Consider the following 15478-nt stretch of genomic DNA (forward strand, 5'->3'; position numbering starts at 1 on the left):
ATAAAACATTGTTTTTATTTCCTGGATTGACTGACTTTGGTTGCTTAAACAAGGAAATCAATTAGTAGCAGTATTCAACCCATTTCTTCAAGTATCAGATTTAAATAATGTATTAGTTTTACCAGTTGCATTATATATGTATATATATATATATATATATATATATATATATATATAAAATCACTAAAGTGTTTTCCTATTTTATTAATTTTCATATAGGTGATTGTCAGTTCAGTATTGTTGTTTATTAGTGTTAAATTAGAAAATGTATTTATTTACAATATAGGTATTTTTATTCTTACTTGATACCATTTTATAGTTTATTTAATATTCATGTCCCCCCTTTTGTTGATCATTTGTGTTTGGTAGAATGCCCAGTGGGGGCTGGGCTATCTCGTGACCTCGGAACCCCTGCAGATATTTTTTTTCTCCAGCCCCTGGAGGTTTTTTTTTGTTTTGTTATTTCTGTCCTTCTTACTTTATTCTTTGTTACTTAGTATTGCCTAATCTTATTTTTATGTTTTTCTTTTTTGTTTCTTCATCTTGTAAAGCACTCTGACCTACCTCATTTGTATGAAAACATGCTATATAAATAAATGTTGTTTTTGTTGAGGATGAATTGCTATACTGTATCTGCAATCTATTAAGCACATGTACTGGCCCTCAGAAATACACAAATGTTTTTGTTTTACAGGTGCTGTTCTTTGGGTTTGGATGGCTTTTCTTTATGAGACAATTGTTCAAGGATTATGAGGTAAATGTGTTTAAACTACTACAATGGTCAACATAACTATGTATGCTGATTTTAAAGTTGCAGATTCCTTTGAAAAGTTAAGAGGTCGGAGCATTTGAATGTTAATAAATATTTCGACAATTTCAGTTTGTTTTCTGTTCTGAGCGTAGCACTGAAACCGCATTGGTATGAGTCAGAAAAAGTCTTCAGACTGCTGATTCTTTGGCTTTTACAGAAGCTCATTAAATCAATAAGTACATACATACATAAATATAACAAAAACAAATGTATACAAGAATGACTAAAAAAGAAATCTAAAAAGAAAGAAAACTTCTAACTTGGCTAAAATAAAAAGAGCAGTCGTAGTCACAATGAGGCTCTGACTGATAGACTTTCTGTAATACTTTGAAGTTGTGTTTGTACTTGAACATGAAACCTTTTGGGTTTGTCTAATCAATATGTCATTCTGTCTGCTAATAATTTATGTTAATATCTTATATAGCAAATAACTGAAACCAAGTCATAATTCAGTTGGTAGTTCAGTCATGGAAATTGTATTTATAAAAATGACCGTGTAGTATTTTTACCATACGTATCTGGTAAAAATAAGGATCAATAATCTATATTATTATTTTCTAAAATGTGTAAATAAGTGTGTAAAATACATTTATTGGACTCACAGCCTGTCCAAGTTTTGTTCTTGTTTTTCCACTCGATTCTGTTGAGATTGGCTCAGCATAATGGCTCTAAATCAGATTAAGCAGTCGTGGATATGAGTGGATGGATGGAGGATGCATGTTTTTGAATGGCCAAGTATATTTTTTAAGACAAGTTTCCTAAATCAGCTGTGCTGTCCTAAAATCCTAATAATATAAAACCAACCCATCGCTATTTTTATTAATATATTTAGTCATGTTTTTCTTTTTAATTACAAATAAAATATTTGTTTAAATGGAAAATTTGAAATTGTAATTTGGTTCCTGTTTTCTGACTGGAAAAAAATCTTTTTCACCAAAAACAAAATCATCTGGTTTGCTGCAGTGAATTTGTAAGATATACACAGAAACCCAGAATCCTAAAATTTGTATTCTTCCTTACTATTTAAATAGGATAAAACCTTCTCCATACCCGCTATAAGGCATCCCCCATCTGCCTTAAATTTGCCAAGTTCATGTAACCCCAAGTTGGCTAGGGGGACTACTTACTATGCATTCTGTTTGCTTTCCTGTGTACGCGTACGATAGTTTATTGAATTCTTTTAATGTTTATTTTCAAACAATGTTTTAATGCCCACTTTGAAAGGCAATAAATAAGAGGTGTTTTTCCACAAACATTTAATAAAGCATGTTGAGCTACTTGGTGTTGAAAAAAGATATTTGTCCTTAAAAAAAAATTAGGACATATTCAAAACAAATGATACTCTATCTTGTGGTAAGAGATTGTATAAGAATACTAAGCTAAAAACTGTCTAATATTATTTGTTTCCCTTTTTTAACTTGCACTGTATCTAAGCATCGTATTTAATTTTATTTTCCTTATGACAGGTTCGACAGTATGTAGTACAGGTTGTTTTCTCTGTGACATTTGCCTTCTCCTGTACCATGTTTGAACTCCTAATTTTTGAGATATTGGGAGTATTAAGTAGCACGTAAGTTTTATATTTGATTTTTGTTCATTTGGTTCAGTTCCCTAGTTTTGTTTTTTTGAATTTATTTCAAATTTCTTATTATTTTAAGTTTTATAATATACATAATTAGTTTTTTTGTATATGTATGATTTATATCTTAAATGTCTAGTATAAAGGTAAATTGCTTTAAATCACTGACATCTTAAAATATATGTTTTTCTTATTGTTTTATTTCCAGTATATATATTGATTTTTTTATTATTATATATTAATATATATTATATATATATTATATATTATATATTATATATAGTCAAATCTGTATCTGATTAACAGAATTTAGAAAATATCCCTCACTATCTCTGATTTTCTTCATTCTTACTCAAAATAATGTACTTATACCCAGTATTCAGTATGCAAAATTGTAGACCTGTATGTTCATTAGTTTCTAAGATATGGCGGCTTTTAAAAGGTAATTGGAAAAAAAAGATTACTACTAAAAAAAAATGTCAATGTTCCACCAGTTATAACATTTGAACTGTTAATTCTAGATGCATGACATTTTCAGGGATTATTATTTAGTGTTGAATGTCTTTAATATCTAAAATAGCTGGTCCACAGTTGCATATTTGTCAATTTATGGCTTGCTGAAAATTATATAAAAATGTCTTTCTTGCATTAGAACATCTTTGGCCCTCTATATCTCCAGACTAAACTACATCAGATCCTTCCAATTCTGAGAGATATTACCAATGTTATAGTTCTTCTTTAGCCACTAGGTACCTGTCTGAAAAATAGTTTTTATTAATTTAAAGATTTGCTTTGTTGTATTATTAATTAAATTGATTTGATTTCAGTCATTTATTGAGTAATGAAAGGTGTCAAAATACAGTTGGCACCGTGTGGAGAAAGAACCACAGACAATCACATTTGTGTGAATTCTTCAAACATACCTGTGGAGATTCATTTGGAGAGGAGGGGTCTTCCATTGATTTTTTTCTCCAAGCGTTTTGCATATAAATAAGGGTTTTGCTAGCTGTTTTATAATGCTAATGATTCTTTTTCCTTACATCTCTCAGTTCTAGGTATTTTCACTGGAAGCTAAATCTTTATGTCATTTTGCTGGTGCTTATATTTGTAGTTCCTTTCTACATTGGATACTTTGTGGTCAGCAATATTAGATTGTGTAAGTTGTTTTTCATATCAGTTGTTATCTTAAACTTTCATTTCACAAACACACATACTGTATATCGCAGTTCATCCATTTCTGAAGAAAACAAAGAATCCATAAACAATGACATATTCACCAGTATGGTACATAATTAAAGGTATGAGTTTTTTTTCTGAAAATAGTTTTTTCCAGATGTAAAGGGTATGGTTTGGCCAGAAAATTCCAGTTTTTACTTATCTGACAATAGAGACTGCTTCACAAAGTGTTTAGAATTAACCAGGTGTCTCTGCACAGATCTAAGATGAGCAACAAGGTGGCTCTAAGTGAGCAGTAGTTTTTACTTTGTTACTTTTTTGTTCACATGATACTGAAGTTATGAATGTTAACTTTGTCGAAAGGGAAAGTGCTGTAGATCCCTTGATGATATGAGAATGTTGAGAAAAAACACAATTGTTCAAATTGAACTTCTTTTTGTAAGTACAGTAATCCCTCCTCCATCGCGGGGGTTGTGTTCCAGAGCCATCCGCGAAGTAGAAACCATATGTTTATATGGTTATTTTTATATTGTCATGCTTGGGTCACAGATTTGCTCAGAAACACAGGAGGTTGTAGAGAGACAGGAACGTTATTCAAACACTGCAAACAAACATTTGTCTCTTTTTCAAAAGTTTAAACTGTGCTCCATGACAAGACAGAGATGACAGTTCTGTCTCACAATTAAAAGAATGCAAACATATCTTCCTCTTCAAAGGAGTGCGCGTCAGGAGCAGAGTCTGTTAGAAAGACAGAGGAAAGCAAACAAATCAATAGGGCTGTTTGGCTTTTAAGTATGCGAAGCACCGCCGGTACAAAGCTGTTGAAGGCGGCAGCTCACACCCCCTCCGTCAGGAGCAGGGAGAGAGAGAGAGAGAGAGCCAGAGAAAAACAAACGGTCAAAAATCAATACGTGCCCTTCGAGCTTTTAAGTATGCGAAGCACTGTGCAGCATGTCGTTTCAGGAAGCAGCTACACAGAAGATAGCAACGTGAAGATAATCTTTCAGCATTTTTAGACGAGCGTCCGTATCGTCTAGGTGTGCGAACAGCCCCCCTGCTCACACCCCCTACGTCAGGATCAGAGAAAGTCAGCGCAAGAGAGACAGAGAAAAGTAAGTTGGGTAGCTTCTCAGCCATCTGCCAATAGCGTCCCTTGTATGAAATCAACTGGGCAAACCAACTGAGGAAGCATGTACCAGAAATTAAAAGACCCATTGTCCTCAGAAATCCGCGAACCAGCAAAAAATCCGCGATATATATTTAAATATGCTTACATATAAAATCCGCAATAGAGTGAAGCCGCGAAAGGCGAAGCGCGATATAGCGAGGGATCACTGTATCCCAAATTTGCAGGAAACATTCACATTAGGTCAATATTGATATACTAGTCAGTCTGTATTGTACAGTATACCACACACAGATCTTTTATTTAAGAATTATACTATTCTCTGTACAGTAACAAGTCATAAATGTATTATAACATGTTCAGTTACTCATCTTTTATTTAATAGCAAGCTGAAAAAAAAATTGTACAATATGTGTATACTGCGTTCAGTAGTTAAATGTTAAAATGCTACCAGTTCATCACAAATTTACAAGCGCTAATAATCTTAAGTGTCATTTTTATTTAATAGAACATGTAGAGTCAAACTTGTTTCATTTAGTGATAGTAACATTTGTTCAAACATAATACATTATTTTTTCCCAAAGAATTTACCTGTCATGATTATTCCAGTGTTTGTTAGTGCCAAAGGTTAATATTGTTACTGATATCAGTAATGATTTCAAGATTTTTGTAGTCCAATTAAGCACATTTGCTGCAATAATATTTTATTTTCTCATAAATTGTGTTTGTTTAGCTTTTTACCTGTACATGAATTCCTGAACTCTTAAGTAAAAATATGGCAATTAAAAATAAATTCATGGGTTAGTTTTTAAATATTTTTTCAAGGAAAGGCATTTTTTTCTATACGTAATGTTATAATGATTATTTAGGGTACTGTTCCTTTTTTTCCATTTGTCATTGCTGCATGCACAAGAAACGCCATGATGTGCTGAGAAAAATTTCAGTGGTATTATGCTGAATGTATAGTTCATATTTTTACCTTTGTTTAATCATATATTTTTCTGATTATAGTGCAGCGGCAGAAGCTATTATTTTCCTGTGTTGTTTGGTTTACCTTCATGTACTTTTTTTGGAAACTAGGAGATCCATTTCCTATTTTGAGTCCAAAGCATGGTAAGTTACCTAGAATAATGAAGGTGATGTCATAAAATGTTTAAACTTTAATGAAGCAGTGAAAATCACAAAATGTTCGGTTGTAGTTTAAATTGCAATTATTATCATTTGTATTCTTATTACAGTTCCTCTTGTTTGTTTTGGCATTTTTAATTTTGTTTTTCCTTCTCCTGTTCTCTGTAGGAATTCTTTCAATAGAACAACTAATCAGTCGAGTTGGGGTGATTGGGGTAACCCTAATGGCTTTACTGTCTGGCTTTGGTGCTGTAAATTGTCCATACACATATATGTCGTATTTCCTAAGGTACAAGTAACATTTCTTAATTTTGCCTTAATATAACAAGATTACCGTATCAATTAAGATACATAGTTCTACATCAAACTGCTTGTACTCAAAGTAATCATCCATTTGTTTTTGTGTTTTCCTACCAGTCAGTATTACTTTGTTCTTTTTGATTGTTGTATTTCTTCCACATTGATTATTTAAGCGAAGTAATATTACTTTTTTTTTGGCTATTTTTCTTCACTGGAAATAACAAACCAAATATTTAATGCATTTACATTTACATTTATTTGCTTGACAGGCTTTTATCCAAAGAAACTTGCAAAAGAGGTAAACATAATTGAATAACATTAGGCTAGGGCCTGTTTGTTCAGCAAGTGCAGTAGGGCAGGTAACAAAAGCTGATCTTACAGCAAATTAAGCAACAATATAAACTATCCCAAAGCAAAGTTTTTTCCAATCAGTTATATAAATATTCACAGAACAAATGGGTTTTCAATTGGAATACAATGATGGAGTTAGCAGTATAGATAGAGGTGGTTAGCTTGTTCTACCACCTAAGAGCTACACAGGAGAAGAGTCTGGATTGAGACTTATTACAATGCAGAGGCAGCATCACCAGGCGCTGTTCACTGGCAGACCTAAGTGGGCGAGGAGGAGTATAGGGTTTCACCAGTGTCTCCATATACTTAGCGATTTGACATTAATGCTTGCTGCTACAGGGAGCCAATGCAGTGACCTGAAAACAGGAGTCACATGTGACCGTCTTGGCTTGTTAAATACAGGACGGCCTGCTTCATTCTGGACCATCTGCAGCGGCTTGATGGCATATGTGGGTAATCCTGCCAGAAGGACTAGTTGCAGTAGTCCAGACATGACAAAACCAAAGTCTAGACCAGGAGTTCTGCTCCATACTCTGTCAGATGAGGTATGGTGTTGTACAACATGAACCTGCATGAATGAGAAACAGTAGAAATGTGGCTGCTCATTAATCACCACCCCAGGGTTCCATACTGACTTAGCTGGTGTTAGCGACAGTGAGCCAAGCTGTACAGAAATGGGGAGTTGAGCAGACTGGCTGGTTGGAATCACAAGAAGCTTGTTTTTTTCCCAGGTTGACCTGTAGATGGTGGTCATTCATCCGGCTTAATATCAGTAAGACATGCAGAGACTCCAGCTGATACTGTGTTGTTGTCCGGAGGGAACGAGAGGTACTGCTATGTATCATCCACATAGCACTGATAAGAGAAACCATGGGATTGCATGGTGGGGCCCAGTGAGGTGGTATAAAAGAGAAAAGTAGAGGACCTATCACCGATCTATAGGGTACACCTGTGTATGTCTGGTGCGCCCTTCACAACTCTCCTTGCCAGGGCAGATTGTTGGATCTGCCCAAGATGTAGGACTTAAACCATCTGAGAGCAGTCCTAATGATGCTAAGGTCACACTCAGTTGTAGTGTTCTGTTTAATGAGGAAGAGCAGGACACATTATGTAAATATATAGTGACACTATCTTTAAAGATGCCCTATTAATATTTTTTGCAATTCATTAAAGTTTTGAAAAAAAAAGAGAGGATGACGTGGCACTTAGTTAAACTTAGATGCAGTTGAGGCTGTAGTTATGGTACTGGAAAATGTCAAGAGTTTTTCAAGTAAATGTAAATTCTGCCAAATCAATGGAATTAATTAATTCTGCATTAAGATCAGTTTTCAGTAAATTGCAAATGTCATCAGAGTAGTTTTGATTAAATATAGACTTTTTCTAATATTTACAATATATGCATTGCTACAGTGATCTTGTGCATTTTTTACAGAAATGTAACAGAAAGTGACATACTTGCTTTAGAAAGACGGCTTCTTCAGACAATTGATATGATTATCAGCAAAAAGAAAAGGTGAGATGTCATAATTATAAAATACTATTACAATTTACACTAGTTGTCCATAATTAAAAAAAGGAGTGAGCTAATATACCCATTTTTTTAATTCACTAGTGTGAAACTATAAAGGTTTGGTTGATCCAATACCATTGGCCAAGTCTGAACTTGACTGTGGTACAAATTACTATGAAGGGTAAACAATGCAAAGTTAAGAAATGCAAGCTGAAGAATTATTATGTTTTTTATACTGACATTGCCACAATACTTACCTTCCTAATACTTAACCATTGTACATTTATATAAAATTATTTACTTTGACATGTGTGATTACACTGGTTTCCAAAAATGCTTTTATCTGTATATAATCGACTGTTGCCCATTCCATGGTTAATTTTTGTAATGGAAAAACCATGTGCTGTAATTGAATCCTCAAAGTTTTCAAACCTGCTTAATTCAGTTCAGGGTTGTAGATGCTCAAACTACTCCTTCATAGGACACACATATCCACTCTTACTCTAAACTGGCAACCATTATCGAAAATCTACCAAATACACAAACACCAATATAAAACATATGCTACAGAGTGTCAGTAGAGAAATGTTGAAAGAAAAATAAAACTTTTTGGGCACATATACAGTATCTCACAAAAGTGAATACACCCCTCACATTTTTGTAAATATTATATATTATATTATTATTTCTTTTCATGGGACGACACTGAAGATATGACACTTTTATACAATGTAAAGTAGTCAGTGTACAGCTTGTATGACAGTGTAAATTAGCTGTCCCCTCAAAATAACTCAACACACAGCCATTAATGTCTAAACCGCTGGCAACAAAAGTGAGTACACCTCTAAGTGAAAAATGTCCAAATTGTGCCCAATTAGCCATTTTCCCTCCCCGGTTTAGAGTGGAGGAGAACATTTTGGGGCAACCTTCTAACCTGGGAAAACCCTGAAAGTGGCCGTTAAACTGGTGATGACGACAATGATGATGATGAGCTACACTTCTTTAAACTTGCTTTGGTGTGTCATGTGTTACTGTGTAATTTTTGAAAATCTGAAAATGAAAGTGTTTTCTGATTATTGGAATATCATACACCTGGTGATGTTTCTGCTTAAAAGCTTGTTAAATACAGTAAAGTATTCATAATGTGGGGGTATCCTGAAATTATCAATCAAAGTATTAAATGCACATTATACTGGCAATATTAATTTTAAATTACACCTTACTGTATTCCAATGTGAAATATGATAGCATAATATATCAGAATCACTTTTATTTGGACAGTACTTAATGTACAGGAATTTGAGTTGGTAGATTTGGAGCTGCTTGTAATGGAACATAACATCACATACATATAATATGAATAGCATAAGTTAAAAAGAGACATGTCAAACAAAGTTGCAAAATAGTATGATTATAAAAGAAAATGTGCAAATGATGATGTGCAAGTGCAATTGTGAGTGTATAGTGTGTATGCACGTGTACACACATACATGTACATACACTGTAAACACACACACACCTTCATACAGTTTATGACAGACCACATGAATATACAAAGAAGACAGGCTAAATAACTGGTTTGAGAGGGCTGTGGCTCTGGTAAAGAAACTATTGAGGTGTCTGTTAGTTTTAGTTTTAATTGACCTGAAGTGTTTACCAGAGGGGAGTTTTTGGAGTAAGTGATGATATGGGTGAGATGAGTCTGTGGTGATCCTTTTGACATGGTTAGTGACATGAGATGTATACAGTCTGCCACAGATGGAAGAACACAGCCAATTATTTTCTCAGCAGACTTCACAAGACACTATCGTTTAGATTTGGAATGTGCCATTGCTGAACCAAACCAGACAGCAATGGAAAATGTGATTACCCTTTCAATTATAGCTTTGTAAAATTGAACTAGGATTGACTGGGAAATATTTAATTTCTTTAGTTGGTGTAAGAAGTACAATCCCTGCTGTGCCTTTTTAGTGATGTAGGTGGTGTCAAGTGTTTGTGATAGTTGTGCCCAAAGTTTGTAGTATTCCACTATATTTACTACAGAATCATTAATTTCTGGTGTAAGAGGTTGTAACTGTTGTTTGTGAAAGTTAATGACCATTTCCACTGCCTTGGTGGCATTGAGCGCTAGGGTGTTGGAAGCACATCAAGACGCAAGAAAAAATGCTTCTTTTTTTATGATAAGCTTCATTGCCATTACCAGTAATGATGGTGTCATCAGCAAACTTAATGTATCTTAACTGAAGAATCAGTGGACTTTCAGTCATTGGTGTACAAGGAATAAAGTAGGGGGGAAAGAACACAGCCTTGAGGAGCACCTGAAGTAATATAGAGACAGTCTGAGAGGTGGGAGCCCACACGAATGTATTGTTTCTGGTTTATCAGAAAACTGTAAATCAATGTAAAGATGAAAGGATTCAGATCAGTATGTAGAAGTTTAGTTAACAACAGCTCAGGGGCAATGGTGTTAAAAGCTGAACTAAAGTCAACAAACAGTATTCTAGCATAAGTTCTTTATAGTCCAGATGCTCCAGCACAAAGTGAAGGCCCATTTTAATGGCATCATCCACTGATCCATTTACTCTCTGGGAAGGCTTGAAGCAAACCCAGCTTGCAGTAATTAATTTTAAATATAAAACTTACGAGTACTGCCGCTTTTTTTCTTTCTCCCCTCCCCCGCCTCCCTTCCCGTCCTGTTCATGTTAACACTGAAGAAAATTATTAATGTAGTTTGGGCTGATTATAAAATAAATTTAATCATTATCATCTAAGGCTATGTCCACACTACTACATTTTCATTTAAAACTAAAATAATCTCCATGCACACAATGCCTGTCAAATTAGCCAAAAATAAGTATTGAATATTCAAAATAATAGTCCGTCGCAAAATTCTCAGAGCTCAAGTCTCTTTATCTGGCAGTGAGGTGCGTGGAGTTGTATAGGGTAAATAATATATCATTATTTGGAATACATACATTTCATGTGTGTTCTGTGTACATGTAGGATGGCAGGAAATGCGAGGCAAGAAATTCTGAACACATACCTAAAACAGAAACTTTTTCCATGTTATACTAATAATGACATGAAGTGTATAATGTGTGAAGACTTTAGTCCAAATATCAAATAAACATCTGCACTTTTATTCAAGAATATAACCAAAGGAAAATTAAAACATTTTATTTACATGTTGCTGTCAATGAGTTAAAAACCCAAGCTCAAATGTCATTTGATAGGAAGGTGATATGTATTCTTGAATGGTGCAGAGGTAAGGACTGTTGCCTTATAACCCAAAGGTACCGGGTTCGAGTCTGGGTGCTCTGCGTTTTGAGTAGTGAGCCGCTTATTATTACTATAACCAGCAAGCCCGCGATTCTTTGAAGAATCGCAAATCCAAGAATGGCAATCACTTTCTGTTCCCTCTGATACTTGGAGGGATGAAATATCATGGAGGGTGGGTGCGTCCTGGGAAAGTTCATTTAATTACCTAATCATATTTGTACTAAAGCGGTTTCTTTTTGGTGCTGTGACTCAGTTGTAGGCGCCTTCGTTTATTGTTTTTAGCCATGCAGTCTCGTTTTTGTTTTTCTATGGCCGTGTCGTCAGCGAGAAGTCGTTTGCTGACGGCGGCGGAGTCGAGTGCCGAAGTGGCCATGGTGGCGGATCCGGGCATGGAGGGCTACATTACTAAACGAACGTGGTATATGCGGTGGTGTGGGCGGTCACGTTCGGGCGGCTGCACAACCTGGCGTGCACGCTTTATCTCAGGTTTACTTTACAGGTTGTAGCCATGGTAAAGTTTTCATTTAATTAAATAAACATATTTGTACTAAAGCGGTTTCTTTGTGTGGGCACCTTACGGGCTTGTGTTTGTATGTAGTTGAGCTCTTTCATTGTGGAGCCGTGACGTCTTTGCTTCTGCTGTGTCTGAAGCGTGTCGTAGGAGCCTCCGTGTATTGTGTTTATCTATACGGTGTAGTCTTTGTTGTTCTGTAGCTGTGTCGTTAGGTAGAAGTCGTTTACTGTTAGGAAGCATACTCCAACCTATACACACTGACTGGTGGCACAGTGGATTATTCGTTTTGGATCTGTGCCTCTCTTGCATGTAGTGTTTCAGAAACGTGTTGTAGGCGCCTTTGAGCTCTGTGTTGTTGGAGCCGTGACTCCTTTGCGTCCGCTATTTCAGAGGCTGTTACTAAATTACCGTTATGTGATTCAAATATGCCACACAGACTGCTGGCACATACATACTACTGACTCTGGGAGGCCACTGCGTTTGACTGTGGGTTGTGGTGTTTGGGCGCCACCTACTGACTCTAGGAAGCCGCTGTGTTTGACTCTGGGGTGCCGCAGCGCACTGCACATGTGTATCGGTGCATCCGTGCATAAATTAAAACTGTGGTTTAGTAATATAGATAAAAACATAGATGTTATTTGAGTCTGTAACACCCGCTGTAAATTTGGCTACTTGTTTTTTTATTATTCAGTTTTATTCTGTCAGTGACGTTCACCTGGTACAATGAACTTGCTTCTACCTCTCTGAGTTGATGGCATTTATCTCCATTCTTTTCACAAGAGCAGCGATGACCACAGTTGGTGCTGTGGTTGATGTCTGTTCAGAACTATTTGTTGTACCGGCAATCAAAGATAAGATGTCCTGTGACTGCTATCAGAGTACCAGGTGGAATTTGCGCTTTGACAACAAAGACACCCGTGCAGAACATGTGGAAAAAACAACAGATTTTCTGTGATCTCAGACATCTGGCAATGATTTGTCGAGAACTGTGTTTTGAGTTACAACCCTAGGGCAAAGACATTCCGAGTCTGTGGTCATAAAGCTTATGGAGCCGTTTTTGGACAAAGGCAGAACGGTAACAACAGACAGCTTCTTAATGGTGCTTTTGCTGGCTAATAGACTGCTGCACCGCAACACAACTCTACATTTACATTTACAACATTTAGCAGACTCTACTTGGCACCATAAGTAAAATGGGACTTACACCTGCGGCATAGTCACTTCAGTAACTCAAGCAACTCTCCACGCTAGTGTTTAGATCTGGCAGTGCCATGCTGAGGGTGTATGTGCCCAAAAAGAAGAAGCCTTTGATTTAATTCTGTAACAGTCAGTGTAAAGCTTTGCTACCTGTAAAAGATATTGCTAAAGGGATATAAGCAGACACACAAATGCTGGTGAGTCATATCTTCTTGGTATCTTGTTGTCACTTGAATTTTTTTGTTATTCAGTTTTGTTCTTGAATAATAGCACACTTGTTTCGTTATACCTTTGCGAAAGTGTTTATTTTATATTCAAGTAATCACTTGAATGAGATCGAATCTGTATCTGCCTCTCTCTCTCACGCACGCATGCACGCACATTCATACCTGAAAACATCACTATTTGAAAACGCTATGCCATTTGAACATGAGTTGTCATTTGAACTTTTTTTTTCTATCTTGACTGTACTGTAGGAAGTCTGTGAGTGCTTTAAATGGGACCTATGCAACAGTATTGTTAAAATTACTTCATGTCTTACTGAGGCATTTTACTTAAAAAAAAAAAGAGTAATAATGTAGCAAACCACTGTGCCAGCATGTGTGGCTCATAAGGATTTAAGCTTCTTTTTGTGGCTGCTTTTATGACTCGCTGTCCTGACAAGGATCAAGAGGAATACAGGTTAGTTAGTAAGACCGCGACAATGTAAGAACAGTGAGTAAAGTAAAAGATCATGCAAGAGGCAGGCAGCTCAAAGGCTGACTTATTATTTTGTATATGTCCACTGGGCAGTGGTAGAGTGCCATTTATATCATGCCATTCAGAATAAAAAAACAGTCTGCACTTGTAGGCTCACCTTTAAAAGTGGCTCCTATGTGGCTTACAGGATTGTCACAGTATCAAATCAGGGTCCACACAATTTTCCTGCTTTATTTTTTATTTGGAGATAGAGCAGTGTTTTAATAAATGTGGTCTGAATATTTGTAATTACATTATGCCTAAAACAATGAGCTGTATCAAACCAGCAGTCACATAAGATGGGGATTTATTATGGGACATGATATTTTGGCTGACACTAATGAGGCCCTTTAATAGAGTAGTGGGATAGAACAAAAAAAAAGCACACTGTGAAGAGGATCTGGCTGTAAGTTTTATTAATGAAGATAATAAGCTAACCATTCCAAATTACCAAAAGGCTGATTGTGGAAGTAAAGTGGCAAAAACAGACCAATAAAAAACTGCAGTTTTGCATAGTATGTATGGAGTAACTCAATGCCAAAATGAATGCAGATAAAACAAACAACTGTTCTTTTACAGTAGAATATAAGCCTTTGCCTTTGAGTAAGATTGTTTTTAAGTGAATTGAATTATATTCGAATAGCAATGTTCGATCTGACAGCCTTAATCCACAATAGCATTTTACATTGTTTCTGAAAGTGTCAACGTTCACACTAAAATGACTGCAAATGCATATTAACAAGTTGTCTGCCTACATTGGTCATGCACGCAGCATAGACTTTTTCCCAGAACTGATGATCCATGATGGGATGGGAACACCTTCAGGCCGCGGAATTTATCATAAAACTGCAGTAATCTGTAAATTATTTGCCATTTACATATGTATGAAGCATTCAAACTATATAAAACACAGTTTAGATTTATACAGGTAAGAAACACGGCAATTGCCATGGAATATAGCTATCGTATATCTACTGTGTTGGATTATGCTTCTGTGAAGGTTGACCGAGCAGGGAATCAAACGTAATGTGCAGGGAAGGGTCATGTAATAAGTAAGCATGTACAAGTGAGAGAGCAATTGGAGTCTGCATTTTCAAAAAAATTGATTTTTGCTTGTCTACACCATAGTGCTCAGTCTAAATTTTCAGATGTATACTGCACTGGAGAGTGTTTTCAAGAGTCACCATTTTGGTGGTTGAATATATACCATAGTAGTGTGGGTGAAAAGCATGAATAAAGAGTAATGTCTGTGGTTTTAAATGTAAATGTAGTAGTGTGGACAGGGCCTATGGTAGTAGTCATTAGTTCAACAAAAACATACCTGAACTAGAACACATTGTTTGCTAAATTTATTTGTCCACATCTTTTCTGTTTTCTTTTGTCACCAATATTGTGAAATCTTCATATTATTTTTTTTCATTACTACTATGTATGTACAGTGCATCCGGAAAGTATTCACAGCGCATCACTTTTTCCACATTTTGTTATGTTACAGCCTTATTCCAAAATGGATTAAATTCATTTTTTTCCTCAGAATTCTACACACAACACCCCATAATGACAACGTGAAAAAAGTTTACTTGAGATTTTTGCAAATTTATTAAAAATAAAAAAGAGAAAGCACATGTACATAAGTATTCACAGCCTTTGCCATGAAGATCAAAATTGAGCTCAGGTGCATCCTGTTTCCCCTGATCATCCTTGAGATGTTTCTGCAGCTTAATTGGAGTCCACCTGTGGTAAATTCAGTTGATTGGACGTGATTTGGA

General features: G+C 35.7%; 1 protein-coding gene across 1 annotated transcript in view; it reads left to right on the forward strand.

Annotated features, from left to right (window-relative positions):
• The window catches only part of si:ch73-390b10.2 (Golgi pH regulator), a 38275-nt gene that overhangs the window by 1842 nt on the left and 20955 nt on the right, over nt 1-15478 (forward strand). The window contains exons 2-7 of the mRNA XM_028800794.2: nt 695-754; nt 2278-2381; nt 3440-3546; nt 5704-5805; nt 5989-6109; nt 7904-7984. Coding sequence (XP_028656627.1) covers nt 695-754; nt 2278-2381; nt 3440-3546; nt 5704-5805; nt 5989-6109; nt 7904-7984 — 575 coding nt within the window. The remainder of the gene's footprint in view (nt 1-694; nt 755-2277; nt 2382-3439; nt 3547-5703; nt 5806-5988; nt 6110-7903; nt 7985-15478) is intronic.

Source organism: Erpetoichthys calabaricus, chromosome 4, assembly GCF_900747795.2.
Source record: "Erpetoichthys calabaricus chromosome 4, fErpCal1.3, whole genome shotgun sequence".
Lineage (NCBI taxonomy): Eukaryota > Metazoa > Chordata > Cladistia > Polypteriformes > Polypteridae > Erpetoichthys > Erpetoichthys calabaricus.